The following is a 14,095-nucleotide window of genomic DNA, read 5'->3' on the forward strand; positions in this document are numbered from 1 at the left end:
CTGAGATACTCAGATATTCAAAGTCTCAAACATTTTTGTTTTCTGGGAATCTGTTCTCAGGAAGCTATTGTAGGATCTGTTCTTTCAAAGCAATGGAGTAAATAATGAAAGACAGTAGCATAGGATACAGTGAGACACATCCTAAGAGAAAAGCAAAAGGAATCCTCAGAATCCCAAAACAACTGTGGAGCCTTCCCAGAATGTACCCAGCCCCTACAGGAAACAATGAGGAAGATGACTAAAGCCCTACTCAGAGTAGGAAGTTAATAAATCACGCCTGTATGAAAGAAGCAGCAATATATGCATATTGTTTAGGGGTGTGGAAGTTGAGGGGGCTGAGGGGGTAGCTCAGTGGTAGAACACTTGCCTAGCATATACAAGGCTAGTTCAATCCCCAACACTATGCAAATTTAAAATTTAAAACAAGAGATGTGGAGATGAAAAGAGTTATAACTGGTTGCCTCTAGGGAGAGGATCATTTTTCAGAATGAGCTTTGTAAATGGACTAAGTTATATACACGTCTGATTTGGAAAAAAAATTAAAAGTAAATATAGAGAAAATACTCTAGGGCAGTAGTTTCTGGCTATAGCAGTCAGAGTTCAATCAGAGAAAGAGAATTCGTGGGAGATATAGAATTAGATTTTTACTGCAAGGAATTGGCCGATGTGACTGTGGAGCTGCTGAGGAACTCCCAAGTCCTCAAGGCCAACAGCTGGGTGCTTGGGTACAACAGAAGCTGCCATCCACAGGTAGAATTTCTTCTTCCTCAGGGAAACCTCACTTACGTTCTTAAGGCCTTCCAACTGACTAGCAAGGATAAAAACACCACCTGATTAAAGATGCAGTCACATCTACAAAATCCTTTCAAAGCAACACATAGACTAGGGTTTGGTTGAAAGGTTGAGAACTTCTGATCATTCACACCGGGTAATGAATTTACACTCATAGTCGAAGTGACACTGAGCACACTCGGTGGTCAGCCACTAGCCAGTCCGGATTGTTCCTCACACTTGTAAGTGCAGGGCTCCTCAGAAACACCTACTCAGTGCTGGTGAGGCCAGGGCCTGACAACTCCCTGACCTTAAAGACATCATGAGCAAAGTGCCTCAGAGAACACACTCCTACACAGATTACCTCTGCCAGCTCCTTACACAAAGGAGTATTTTGACTTTTACTTTGAAAACAAACCAGAAAAAATGCCAAGAGCTGGAACTAAAAAGGAAAAATGAATGTAAAACTCATTCACTGTTCACTCTGATCAGGAGCACCACAGTACAGAGGGGCTGTCAAGGCCATGAACAAGGAAGTAGTCTGGGACCAGCCCCTTGGCTGCCTACCTTTCGCCCATGGAGATGTCAGAGTGTCCACAGGAAGGTTCCAGGCAGCCTGGCTGGATTCCCTGCAAGACAAACTCCTGCTGCTTGTATCCCTCCCTCAAGCCGTACTAGTGACTGACTGACCCAGCCAATGACCTACACATGACAAATTTATTTAGTCAACAAACTCTCAACTGAGTTCCTCACACATGTTGTAGGTGCTGGGAAGACAGCAAATCCAAGTTTTTAAAGACTTGCCAGTCTCCTCAAAGAATTTCCATTCTCCTTGTCTATTTGTATAAACTCAGAGACAAGTAGACAAAAAAAAAAAAAAAATCATACTGCAGTGTGCTAAGAACTGCACCCATCAGTGTGAACTGTCAGGAAACACAAGAGACACACACCTAATGAGGGGCTAGGAGGTATCTGGGGAATTACAAAAGAAGAGGCGAAACAGACTGGCTGAAACAGCGGGCTGGCACACAGAACCTAGGCCAACACTACCTTCACCCACAGAGAAGCAGAAATGTCAAGGATCACAACTCTGGGCAGAGGCTTCCCCTTCTAGCCCTCCCCCCACACCCTCCTCCCTCTTTGGAACAAGCAACTGTACAGAGAATGAAGAAGGTCAGGGAGCCCCTCCTCACAGCTGACCTTCAGGAGCACCCAGTGCCAAACCTGCATTCATGTTCTGCCTGTCCTTGAAAGTTCTTTACAGGGAAGATTCAGCCACCTCAGTCCCAGTATTTCTCAACTCCCCCAGGGGGCTGGGATGATGAAAAGACTTCACTTCAACAGGACTAGTAAAGGGTTAAAATTTTTTACACAGTGCCCCAAACTATATCTAAGACAAGTATCCAATTTTTTGTAATTTTTCACAACAGGATGGCTTTGTTACCTGATGCTTCTATCCTGATCACAGGCAGAATATTCCAAAATAACAGCACTGCTCATGAGAAAGAAGGATGGAGCACAAGTAATTTGTAGGAGGAGCCCTGGTTCCTGGAAGAACTTATTCTCCACTGCTTTGCTGTGCTAGGATGTATTGTGTGCCTAGTACAAATAGGGATACTTCACTCTAAGCTTGGGAAATAAAGCATTCACTATGAGTCTGTCCACTAGCTAAACAATAAACAAGAACAACCTCCCAAAAGAAACCCCAGAAATCTTAAGAGAATTGTGTTGTTTGTATGATACTTAGGAGAGTGCACAGAAATAATTTCCCCCTGAAAAAATGTTTCTTTATTCAAAAGATAAGAATTTGTTCTCAGACAACCTCATACAGAGAACAAAGTGCTAATTTAGTTTGTTCTCACATTCCAAATGGAAAAACAAGTACCAAGAGATTAAGTTTCCCAAGGTCAGGTACAGATGCATTTGAATAAGTGTTCAGCCATGATGCACCACACCATCTTTGATAAGCGCCAGAATCCTTAGATACACAGATGTCCCAAGAGTAGGCTGGGGGATGGAAAGGAATAAGCACGTCCTCCTTGCTCCCTCCCCTTTTGTTACCCTAACCCAGTAACTGCCTAAGATGAGTGTTCATGGCCCCATCAATGCAGAATCTCTAAGACCACTGAGAACATGGTTGGAAGGCTCACTCTCATTCAGCAAAGTGTGGCAAAGTCCTAGACTTGGAGCTTATTCTTCTATGAGACTCAGTCTCTGAGCCATATTTCCTCCATATAAAACTGAACCTTTTCTCTTTTTGGTACTGGGAATTGAACTCAGGACCTTGTGCTTGCCAGGCAGGTGCTTGTGCTGCTGAGCTACATCCCCAGCCCAAATTGAGCCAGTTTTAAAAGCCTTTCGGGGCTGGGGATTTAGCTCAGCGGCAAAGCTCCTGCCTGGCAAGTGCAAGGTCGTGAGTTCAGTTCCCGGTACCGGAGAAAAACCAAAAAAACAAACAAACAAACAAACAAAAAAATAAAAATAAAAGCCTTTCAACCCTTTATATCCTCGAATTCTGAAGTATTTTTGGAGGCAACCCACAGACCAGAAAGAGCCCTCAACTAGTTTTCAAGAGACTGGGTTCCATTCACCATGTGCCTGTGACATTGATATCATGCAGTCTGGAGTAAGAGGTTTTCTTTACAAGGATTGCTTTGTTATAAAATGGTGGCAACCTGGCAAGCATGACGTTGTGAGTTCGATTCCCGGTACCAGAAAAAAATAAAAAATAAATAAATTAATTAAATAAAATAAAATGGTGGCAAGCCTAAAGCCTCCACCTACATCAGAAACACCATGAAGCCTTGTAAGACATAAAGCAGAAAAAGCACTTGTTCACGGTAGAAAATGTAGAGGCATAGTAGACCAAATAAAGCAACATGGAGGACAGCCCACAGACATAACATATCCTGATTACAATACAGGAGTTTCCAGAAGGAGCAAAAGAGAACCAGAGACTGTCATTTCCTAGGTTACACTTGAAGTGACAAACACATAACACTGCAGGCAAGAGACCAAAAGGATAAACTGCCCCTACTCCCAGAGGCTTGTGATGATGAACATACTCAAGAGCTGGAGCCACCAATGGGCAGTTCAGGGGTGTTTCTGGCAACTGCGTGCGTTCAACCATGTTTCAGCGAATGTTCCTCTTAAAGCTATCTGGCTCTGGTGATAGCTTTTATATTTAGCTTACCAGTTACACTCTCCCCTCTTATCATATCCTCTGTCCCTTTGCATTATCTACTTATAGTGTAACTTAACAGAGATGTCCAGTGCTTTATGTATAGGTCACACTCAGGAAAATAAAACCACCCTTCATAGCAATCTGAAGTATTTATCCTATAGGGGTCTCAGCAAGATTCCTATCTGGCCTAGCAATGTGAAGTCATTAGTGACCAAGGGTGGCCCTTGTTGCACGTGAACTACATGAAGTGTGCTCTGTGATCGGCACTGACATATTGTGAGATCTGTGAAATAATCACCAAAAGTGAAAATTTCCATCACTTCTGTAAGTACCCTTATGATTCTTTACTCATTCTTCCCCTCATCTCCCCCCATCTTCAGAAAACTTCTATTTCTGCTTTCGGTCACTGTGGATTAATTTGTATTTAAAAGTTTAAATAAATGGAGACATGCAGTATATATGGACTTCTTTGCCTTATTTCTAGTACCCATCTTAATTACCCTGAGATTCATCCATGACATTACATGGATCATTACATCACCCTTTTATTGGTGAGTAGTAGTCCACTGTATGAACATTACAATGGGCTTGCCCATTCATCTGTTGATATACATTTGTCTAGGCTGTTCCCAGTTTTGGGGTGGGGGGTTTGGGTGGGGGAGTTTTTCCGGTACTGGGAATCGAGCTCATGACTTCACGCTTGCCAGGCAGGGGCTGTGTTGCTGAGCTAAATCCCCAGCCCCTGTTCCCAGTTTTTGATGTTAGAAATAAAATCATAATGGATATTTGTGTGGGCTGGGGATTTAGCTCAGCGGCAAAAGCGCCTGCCTGGCAAGCGCAAGGTCGTGAGTTCGGTTCCCGGTACCGGAGAAAAAAAAACAAAAAAACAAAACAAACATAATGGATATTTGTGGACAAGTCTTTCTGCAGACATATATTTTCATTTCCCTCGGGTAAATACCTAAGAATGGAACAACTAGGTCAGGCAGTGAATGGATCTTGAATTTTTTAAGAGCCTCTTACTCATCTTCCAAAACGGTTGTACCATTTTACTCCCTCACCTTCAGAGTCACAACCCTATATGCACCACACAGTTTTAGTCTTTGGGATTTTTTAAATTAGACATTCTCATGAGCACACAGTATTTTTAATTTGTAATTCCCTGATGACTAATAACATTGAGTACCTTTTCATGTGCTAATTCACCATTTGCTTGTCTATAACTGTGAACTAAGTACTCTTTGATCATCTTACTGATTATTTTCTTTAAAGCTGCTCTTTATATATTCTTCATATAAAACCTTTGTCCAACGGATGTGTTGTTTGTACAATCTTAATATTTTCTTAATGTCCTCTTAGAAGACCAAAGGTTTCTGATTTTGATGAAGTCCAATTTTCAATGTCTTGGTTTATGTTTGGTGCCCCACGTCTACGAAACTGTTGCCTCTCCTGAAGTTGCACCATTTGTCTCTTTTGTGTTTTCTAGAGGTTTATAGCTTTGGGTTTTTACATTGGAGTTTATAATTCATTTCTCAGTTAACTTTTGTATAAGGGCTGATGTTCTTTTTGTTCACATGGCTATCCAGTTGATCTAGCACTCTGTGTTGAAGAGACTTTCCTTTTCCCTGGCATCCTGATCTAAAGACAGTCACCCAGATAAATGTGGGTCTATTTTCAGGCTTTCTGTGCCAGCATTCACTCAAATCAATAATAATTCACGTACATCAACACTCAGATTCCTTTTAGAAGCTTGTTGGTTCTTGCCTAGGGCAAATGAAGAGGTGAATATTGCCGAGGTAATGAAATTATTCTGTTAGAAGTAACAAGAATGGGACACAGCAGAGACTGTGATATGTTGAATTTCTGCCCTCCTTTGTACGGTGCTGGGGGGAAAAGATGGGGGGATGTTGCAGACATGGACCATGTATGACTTTTTAAGTAGGAGTCAATATGACTCCCAAGTTAAATTTAGAGTTATGCTGGGCAGCATATCCTACTGGAAGACAGATCTCTCTATTGCTGATGGAGGAGCCAGGAATTATAGATTATTGCATAAGAAAGCCTACACCACTATCCAGCCTGAGCTGAAAAGAGCATGAAGGTATTTCCCGGATGGTTCAATACAGCCTAATTTTCCCGCACTAAAAGCACTGGAAGACCTTGCCAGCTCTTCTCTAGCCCAAAAAATCAGCCAACATTCATTCAATAGTTATTTGCTAAGCAAATCCCCACATCTTTGTAATTTTATTAACAATTCTATTAGAAGATACCATTACTGTTCACATTTTACAAACAAGGAAACTGAGGGAGAGAACAGCTGAACACCCCACCACAGGTTCCCCTAGTGAGAAACTGACAGAAGTAGGTGAGGTGGTCTCCCCGTCTTCAGCTCCCACATTGTTAACCCCAGGGCTACCCTGCCTCGAGGCACTCGTTTGGTAAATGAGTAAATTTTTGGAAAAGTACTTCAAGGATGAGGCACTCACTTCAGAAGACCCGAGGCTGACAAATCTTTACTGCCTCTCCTTTACCACTCTCCCTCACTTCCCTCTGCTAAATGTTTCCTGTCGGGGATGCCACGCAGAATCTACTGGTAGAGGTAGGATGAGGAGGAGCAGGGTTTGCACTTGATATGACAAAAGAATGCAAAGGCAGGGGTGAGTCTTCAGAGAGACCATTTGGGGAGTGGTCAAGAGAGACTTAAAAGTCAATGCCTGGTAAGAGGCATAGACAAGGGATGACTGAAGATGCCACGACAGAGGGATGAGTGTAGCAGTGAGATTCCCAAGGAGTTAGGCAGGGAAGAGCTCAGAAGGGTAACTGTGGAGAAGAGAGAAGTGCTGGCAGGAGGAAAGGATGGCAACTGAGAGAAGGCAAACGGAGCGCACGCCTGTAATCCCAGTACTCGGGAGGCCGAGGTAGGAGGATCACAAGTTCGAGGCCAATCTAGACAACTTAATGAGATTTTGTCTCAAAAAAAAAAAAAAAAATTAAAAAGGGCTAGAGAAACAGTTTAGTAACATACTACTAGGTACTATAATCTCCAGTATCAGGGAAGGATGGATGGATGGATGGATGGAAGGAAGGAAGGAAGGTGGGTGTGGGAAGAAGGCAGGCTAGGCAGTCTCCATCCTCCTACAAGTTACACACTCACTGAGAGTGAGACAATAATGGCTGAGGAACATATAAATGCCTTCTACCAACCCAAACGAGGCCAAATGGTGAACACTGGACAAACACAAATCCCTAGAAGTCCAGCATTCACAGTAACTTCCTAGGCAGGAAGGTCTTTGAGAAAAGGTCTTGCTGTGGACTTGAAACTTAAAATACCCTTTACAAGAGTTTCATTTCCAGCTTTGCTTGTGAGAATGTAATCCTATGTGAGGCTCCCCAGAGCATATGGACCCCTTCAAAGGTTCTGCCGAGCACCCCCAGCCTCAAGAGTATCCCATGGTCAGCCAAGCTTGTTGACTAGGTGCTCCCATGATAGAAGGCAGCTGCACACCCCCTTCACAAAGAGGGACCAGAAATGAAATAAAGCTAATGATGGGCTGCCTGCAAGAAGAGCAATCAAAGGATTCCCTATTACTGCTGAGGCAAAGCTGCTTTGTTCTGGAGGACAGGAGGGAATGTTAGGCAAAGCGGCGGGGAGACAGACAAGCAGAGGCTTGCAGGCCAACCTTGCTATTCAAAGATAAAGAAATAAACTTGTGCTAAGCAGTTGTTCTGACTTATAACACAAAGTTATTTTTTCTTTCTTACTTTCCTTTTTTCTGTATTTTGGTCCTTTTACTCTGAGGCTTTTGTATAAACAGGAAAAAAGATATGAGAGAGACAAGAGGTTTACAGAGGGCTCTTTGCTTCTGTTGCCCTCTGCCTGGCACACCCTCCTCCGCCTCCTCCTTGTCCTCCTTCCCTGCCATCGCCTGCCTTGCCAGCTCTCACTTGCCCTTCAGATATCACATGGAGGTTCTCCCCTCCTGAACGTTCCCTACACAGCTCCCTCCTGATACACAAGGCTTCTCTGTGTTCTCATGTGATGGTCTCTCCCACAGGCCTCATTACCAGCACTGTTGGTACCAGTTCATGGGACTCTCCCGCACTGTGAGCTCCTTGGGAACAAAAGCTGAGGCATCCCCTAGAAGAAAGTAAAGGGCTCTGTAGAGCAATGGAAAACTTCCAGCTTTTACTATTATCTGATTCTGAATCCTAGGTACCTAGACAGAGGGCCTGGAAATGAGCAGAAGCTCAGGTGGTAGCAATTACTGTTAGTATCAGTATACAGCTGTGTGTCCTTGATTGCCAACATGTGACTTATTTACTATTACAATTAACCCTGGAATCAATATTGTTAACACATGACCATGGAAGGTGATTGGCTCGAGACAGTGGGTCAGAGCTCAAAGTAAAAAAGTCATGGTCCACTCAAGGCAGAAGAAGGTGACAGGTTGGTCACAGATCAAGACACAGAGAGAAAGTGCAAGGGAAAGCAAAGGATGGGGATTCTAGAGTCTTGAACCAGAAACATCATTTCCTTCCTTTGCAAAACATGTAACAGTTGAGAAAGCAGTTCCACAGTCATTATATCATTTACTGCCTACAATCGCTGCTGTGAAGCAGGTGGTACTACACCCATTTTACAAATGAAGAAATTGTTCTCACGGAAGGGAAATGATTTGCTTACAGCCACCTGGCCAAAGGTGGTGGGTGAGGCTTAGCAGTCAGGCCTTCCAGCAGCACATTCTGTGTGCTCTGAGTGGCTCCATGTTGGCTATGGCCACCTGAATCCTATGGGCAAGTGTGCCAATCCCAGCCAGGAAACCAGGGCAGGACCCCCAGAGGTCAGAGGCAAACACATCAAGAGGCAGGAAAGATGAGCCCAGTCCTAAATCACCTCATGGCCTGAGTTGGGGTAACTCTGATTAGCAATTCTGAAACCCCATAAAGTAGGACAAGAGCCAATCATGCCTGTATTCTCCACAAAAAAAGTCAACCACAGAAGTACTGTCCTCTAATGCCACTTATTTTAAATAAATTGAGCATAACCTTATTTTCAGCCTTCGGCAAATGCAATGTCACCTTTCTACACACAAGGAAACAAAGGGTCAGTGAGCACATGGGACGTGCCTATGGCCACCCAGGTAAGAAGAGACAGGCAGGAGGATGAACCTGAAGAATACCTGCTCACACACCCGCACCATACTCAGCAGCCTCACTGAGCCTATAGTGTGGATGAGTCCCTGCTTCCCCTAAACCCATCCCCGCCACACACTTGTCCTTCTGTGAGTTCCATCTGATGAGGGTCTTTGTGATCGGGGCCTGTGTGATCGGGGCAGTGGTGGCAGGAATAACCAGAAAGACCAAGGGTGGCACCCACTGGGGACCTGGGTATCTCCCTCCAGAGCAGCCCTGCTTTGCAGCAGTATGAGGAGGAGGAGACATTCAGGAGGGCCAGCCCCAAAAGCCAGTGGACTGCAGGGCCACACAGGCCCACGTTACCGGAAATAGATGGCCCTGGACAAGGAGGTAAGAGCTCAACTCCAGACTCTGCCACCAGCCAGCTCACAACCTCCCGAAGGTCACTTCAGCTTTCAGAGCGCCATGTCCTAGCAAAAAGGAGAAGCACACCACCTGCCCTCCTTACCATAGTGGGGTAGGTGGGGTAAAAGCGGAAGAGCACGATGTTCATCTAAAGCTGCCCATAGTAGACATTTTGTGATGTAGACCTGAAGCAAAACATCATGCTACCACAAATACAGGCAACTTTACTCGTCAACTAAAAATCAGTAAGAAGTAATGGGGTAAGGTGGTCTGAGGATATTTCAACTCATGGGTTTCTAGAACCTGCTCAGCTTGGTCTACAACTTGTTTATTTTTTTTCATTCTATAAACAACTAAACAGGAACCCATTGACACAAAGCAGCACTGTGACTTCTATATCACAGCAATGCCCACACAATGCTGACTTCCAGCTCTGCAATCAGTGCAGAGCTTCACACAAGGCTCTTTGGAATCCGTTTCATTAACCAAACAAAGCCATTGACTGCGGGTAGTAAGAGAGCAGGCTCAAGCCATTTGCTTATGAAGCCTTGGGGAGATTCCCTGGAGCCTTCTTCCGGCTCGGCTGGCCCAGTTCCTCCTCCAGCAAAACCCTGAGGGGCTGGCACAGCTAGGGACAGCACTGAGGCTCAGCGCCAGCTGACTTTATGGTTGGGCAATTCCTAACTGCACAGCTTTCTTACTCAAAACCTACTGTTGCAGTTATTCTCGCTCTGAGAATTGTGCAGCTGAATGAGAAAAAAAGCAGCCAAGGGAAGAGGGTTGTAGGAGGGAAGACGGAGCTTGTGAGAGAACAGAAACTGAATATAAAGATGTAGCTCTGTAGTTGAGGCGAAGACTTGGGTGTGTGACTGGCAGGAACATTTACAACACAGAGGCCTAAAAAGAACAGTGACTGGTTTTGCCCAAGCCCTACACTCGTTGCCTGCTTTCCACCAGCAGCAGCAAACTCCCTGCATGCAGCCCAGAGGCACGCTTTCCCTGACCTGTGCGTGTGAAAATATCTACCCACTCCCAACCACGGTTTTCAAAAAATGTTTTTATCCGTCACCAATTTATTTCACAGTAAGTACGAGTTCCCACTTTCTCCTAAAAACTTGTAAGAGCTGGCAACACAGGTCCTTATTCTGATGAGACAGCTCCGGGGGAGGCTGGAACCACAGGTGGGCACGTGCTTTCTGGCTGCCACCAACCTCGCCAGCCTCTCTGATTTTTGATTCAGGACTGGCTTCTGCTGCATTTGAATGGGTGACTCCTAATTTGCATGAAGTATTATGGATGAATATTCATTCTGAATTATTGCAGGCCAGAGGTCTGGGGCTTGGCTATACCCTGCTGGCTTTTGGAAACTCCCAGTACAGAATAAAGTAACCAGAAGACCTGGAATTGAGAAACCTTTGACTATGAGCTGGGAGCATTTTACCCACTGTGTGTCAGGCAGCCAATAGAAGAGTTTCCCTTGAGGGGAGGAGGAAGGGGATTCACGCAGGTTAAAATTCAAAGTCCCTTCCTTAACCTCTGATAATGCTGAGGGTAAAAAGAAAAGAAAATAAATGAGATGACTACAAATAGGTAGAACTTTAAAACTGGACCTGATGAAACCAATTTAAAAATTCCAGTAGGTGTGTGTTCCCCAAGGACAAGACTCATACAGGGTACAACGATGGAGGGCTTTGCCCTCTCTCAACCCTACCTTGGTCAGGGTACTAACATGTACACTGTGGGATGGAATTTACACTGGTGGGATTCTCCACTTATGAGCATTTGCACCACAGTATAAGAGAATATTCCCAGCTAAATAAACAAGGAAGGCAGTGCCTCTACAAGGACATTGAGCAGAGTTAGGATGGTGAGTACAGTTAGCCATTTTACACCAATTTGGCCCTGGTGGAAAATTAATTTTCAATGCCTAAGTAAATGTATGTGTCAACTAGTGCAGTGCTGAAAATTCCCAGCTATGAACTTTCTTTAAAGTTGACACATATTTCCGTACCCTAAAAAATGCAGACGTTACCTGAACATGTATAATCACACTTTGTGCCTTCATAGCTTAAATTTGTTCAGAATGTGACAGAATGAAACACGGGGAAGTGAGTGTAAGGATGGAAAATGATGGAAGAGCCTAAGACCCCTGGCAATCAGGAAGATTGGCATAAGAGAATTCAGCAATCAGGAGATGAAGAACACAAGAGCATAATAAATAGTAATATCTGCTGGAGCCAGCTCTACTTCAGAAAGTAACTAAATAGGTACATTCCTGCCCTGGCATCTGTCATGCCTGTCACTGAGATAATACAGAATAAGCTTCAGGCCAATTGCAGTGATAAATACCAGTTAAGAACCTTGTGGATCACAAAAGAGATGGCTCTAATCGCAGTTTAAAAGCAGGTGAGGAAACCGTTTAAGGGAGCAACTTTAATGTCTCTACCAAAGGCAGAATGTTCCACTTCATTTTCATCGCCCCTCTAAGCACACACACAAATGCAACAGATCCCAAAAGGATTAATATATTTTTCTAAAAGTGGAATTAAAAGATGTGATCGTTGTGGCCTTATATGAGATGGTGTGCGCAGCCAGGCACAAATCAAATCATATCCTGAGAGAAGTGCCCATATTTTACATTTAAATTGCTATGAACTTGTATGGAGATTATATTGTAATGGTGGCATCTCCATCTCCTAGTAAGCAAATCGGTTGCTTCCATGAAGATCGCCTGATAAGAGACTATAAAACATTTCTTGTCTTGGTATTCATAAGGGGAGAAGGAAAAAACAATTAGAGTTCAGGTGATGACTCTTACCCAGAGGACAAAGTAGTCTAAGGCATATTTTAATATGAAATTGTGTTCTCTAGTTTCTATACCAAAAAGCCAGTTGTGCTAGAAAACCTGATGTGAATAGATTTATGTATTGAATTGAAGTGCAAAGGAAAAAATACAGAACTCCTTATTACAGCAATCACTAAATAAATACAGAACAATGAGAACAACATAGATTGGATCACAATGCTGCACAAAAACAGCCCCATTTCTTTGTACCAAAAATAAAAGACATTTTAAAAATAGCCCAAGACTGCTGGGTGTAGTGGCACACACCTATAATCCCAGCACTCAGGAAGACGAGGAAGGAGGATCGCTGTAAGGTTCAAGGTCTGCCTGAGCTACATAAGCAAGTTCAAGGTCAACCTGTACTACATAGCAAGATGCTGTTTCAAAAAAAAAAAAAAAAAAAACTAAAGATGTAAAGAGAGGGTCACAGAACCCAGCAGAACCAGCTCAGTTATTTGGGGTCTCTTTGTCTTGCCCAGTGCTCCACTCTGCCCAGTCATCTGTATCCCCACAGCAAGTTCTTGTGGACCCCTCAATGTTACATACTCTCTGCCCACCTTCCCCCAGCAAACATGTAGTAAGAGGGAGCTTAGGAGCTACAGCTTCTGGGAAGGATTGTCGAGGATGAAGAGGGACCTTACCACTTCTGGGAGCAGCCTGGTTGAGAGGTCATGGATGGCCTTGACCACTATACATATGGATGACAGAAGGAATATCACCCCCAGGATGACACAGGCTCTGCAAAAAACAAAACATTGATAGTCTTAACCGAGAGAACTTCACACTGCTGAGGATTTGGCACAGTTGTCTATGACAAAGACAGAATCTGGGAATTGAATTCACATTGCCACACCACTCAGATAAGCACCCACAGTCCCACGATTGATACAAAGCCACTTCTAGGAGTATACAGTTCAGGGTTTTATCACCAAAGGAAACCTCATGTGAAAGGGGCCCACCATCCTACATCATCTAGCTGCTTGACACAAACGTGAGGAGGGGTCCTCCAGGCCATGAAACTCATCTTCCTTGCATGGCAAACAGGAAGCTTCATTCCACAGAGCGGAGGATAAAAAGTATAATAGCAAAAGTATGGAGGCTTTGGCATCAGACATCCCAAGCTCCACCACTTAACTTGTTACAAAATCTTGGTCAAGGAACTCAGTCTCTTTTAGATTCCATTTCCTTGCCTTTCAGATGGGAATAACATTTCCTACTGGAAGATTAAAAGAGACAATGCACAAAGTGTAACAAAGTAACCCATTAATGTTAGCTTACACAAAGGAACTTGTTATTATCCATCTTAGATTCTTCTCTCTGGATCAACAGCATGGTCCCAAACTGCTCATCTAACTTTGAGGTAGCATCTACTTATAATCCTAATAAACCTGTGGACAGACATATTCCTCCAAATTTAGAAGTCAGGACTGCAGGCAGGAAACAGGGCTGCATGGAGTCCACTTAACAGGCTTCTCACCCACACTCTCGTTTTATTATTCAAAGATAGACAGAAGGAAAGAATCATGGCACATTGGAGCAAAACACAAAAAGAACACAACACAGAGATGGAGGGAAAAGTAATGAATGGGCTGGGAATATTACTGGAAACTTGATCATGGAGGTGAGCTGCTACAGGTGCTATGCATCCTTGTAATGAGCCTCTAGGGAAACACACACACACACACACACACACACACACACACACACACACACACTCTCTCTCTCTCTCTCTCTCTCTCTCTCTCTCTCTCTCT

At 43.9% G+C, this 14,095-nt stretch overlaps 1 protein-coding gene across 1 annotated transcript in view; it reads right to left on the minus strand.

The window, feature by feature from the left end:
• Positions 1-14,095, minus strand: part of Tmem163 (transmembrane protein 163) — a gene marked incomplete at its 5' end in the record, with an annotated part of 234,058 nt that overhangs the window by 23,226 nt on the left and 196,737 nt on the right. Inside the window, 1 exon segment of the mRNA XM_013517466.1 lies at positions 12,983-13,079. Coding sequence (XP_013372920.1) covers positions 12,983-13,079 — 97 coding nt within the window.

Source organism: Chinchilla lanigera, unplaced genomic scaffold, assembly GCF_000276665.1.
Source record: "Chinchilla lanigera isolate Chin_1 unplaced genomic scaffold, ChiLan1.0 scaffold00039, whole genome shotgun sequence".
NCBI lineage: Eukaryota > Metazoa > Chordata > Mammalia > Rodentia > Chinchillidae > Chinchilla > Chinchilla lanigera.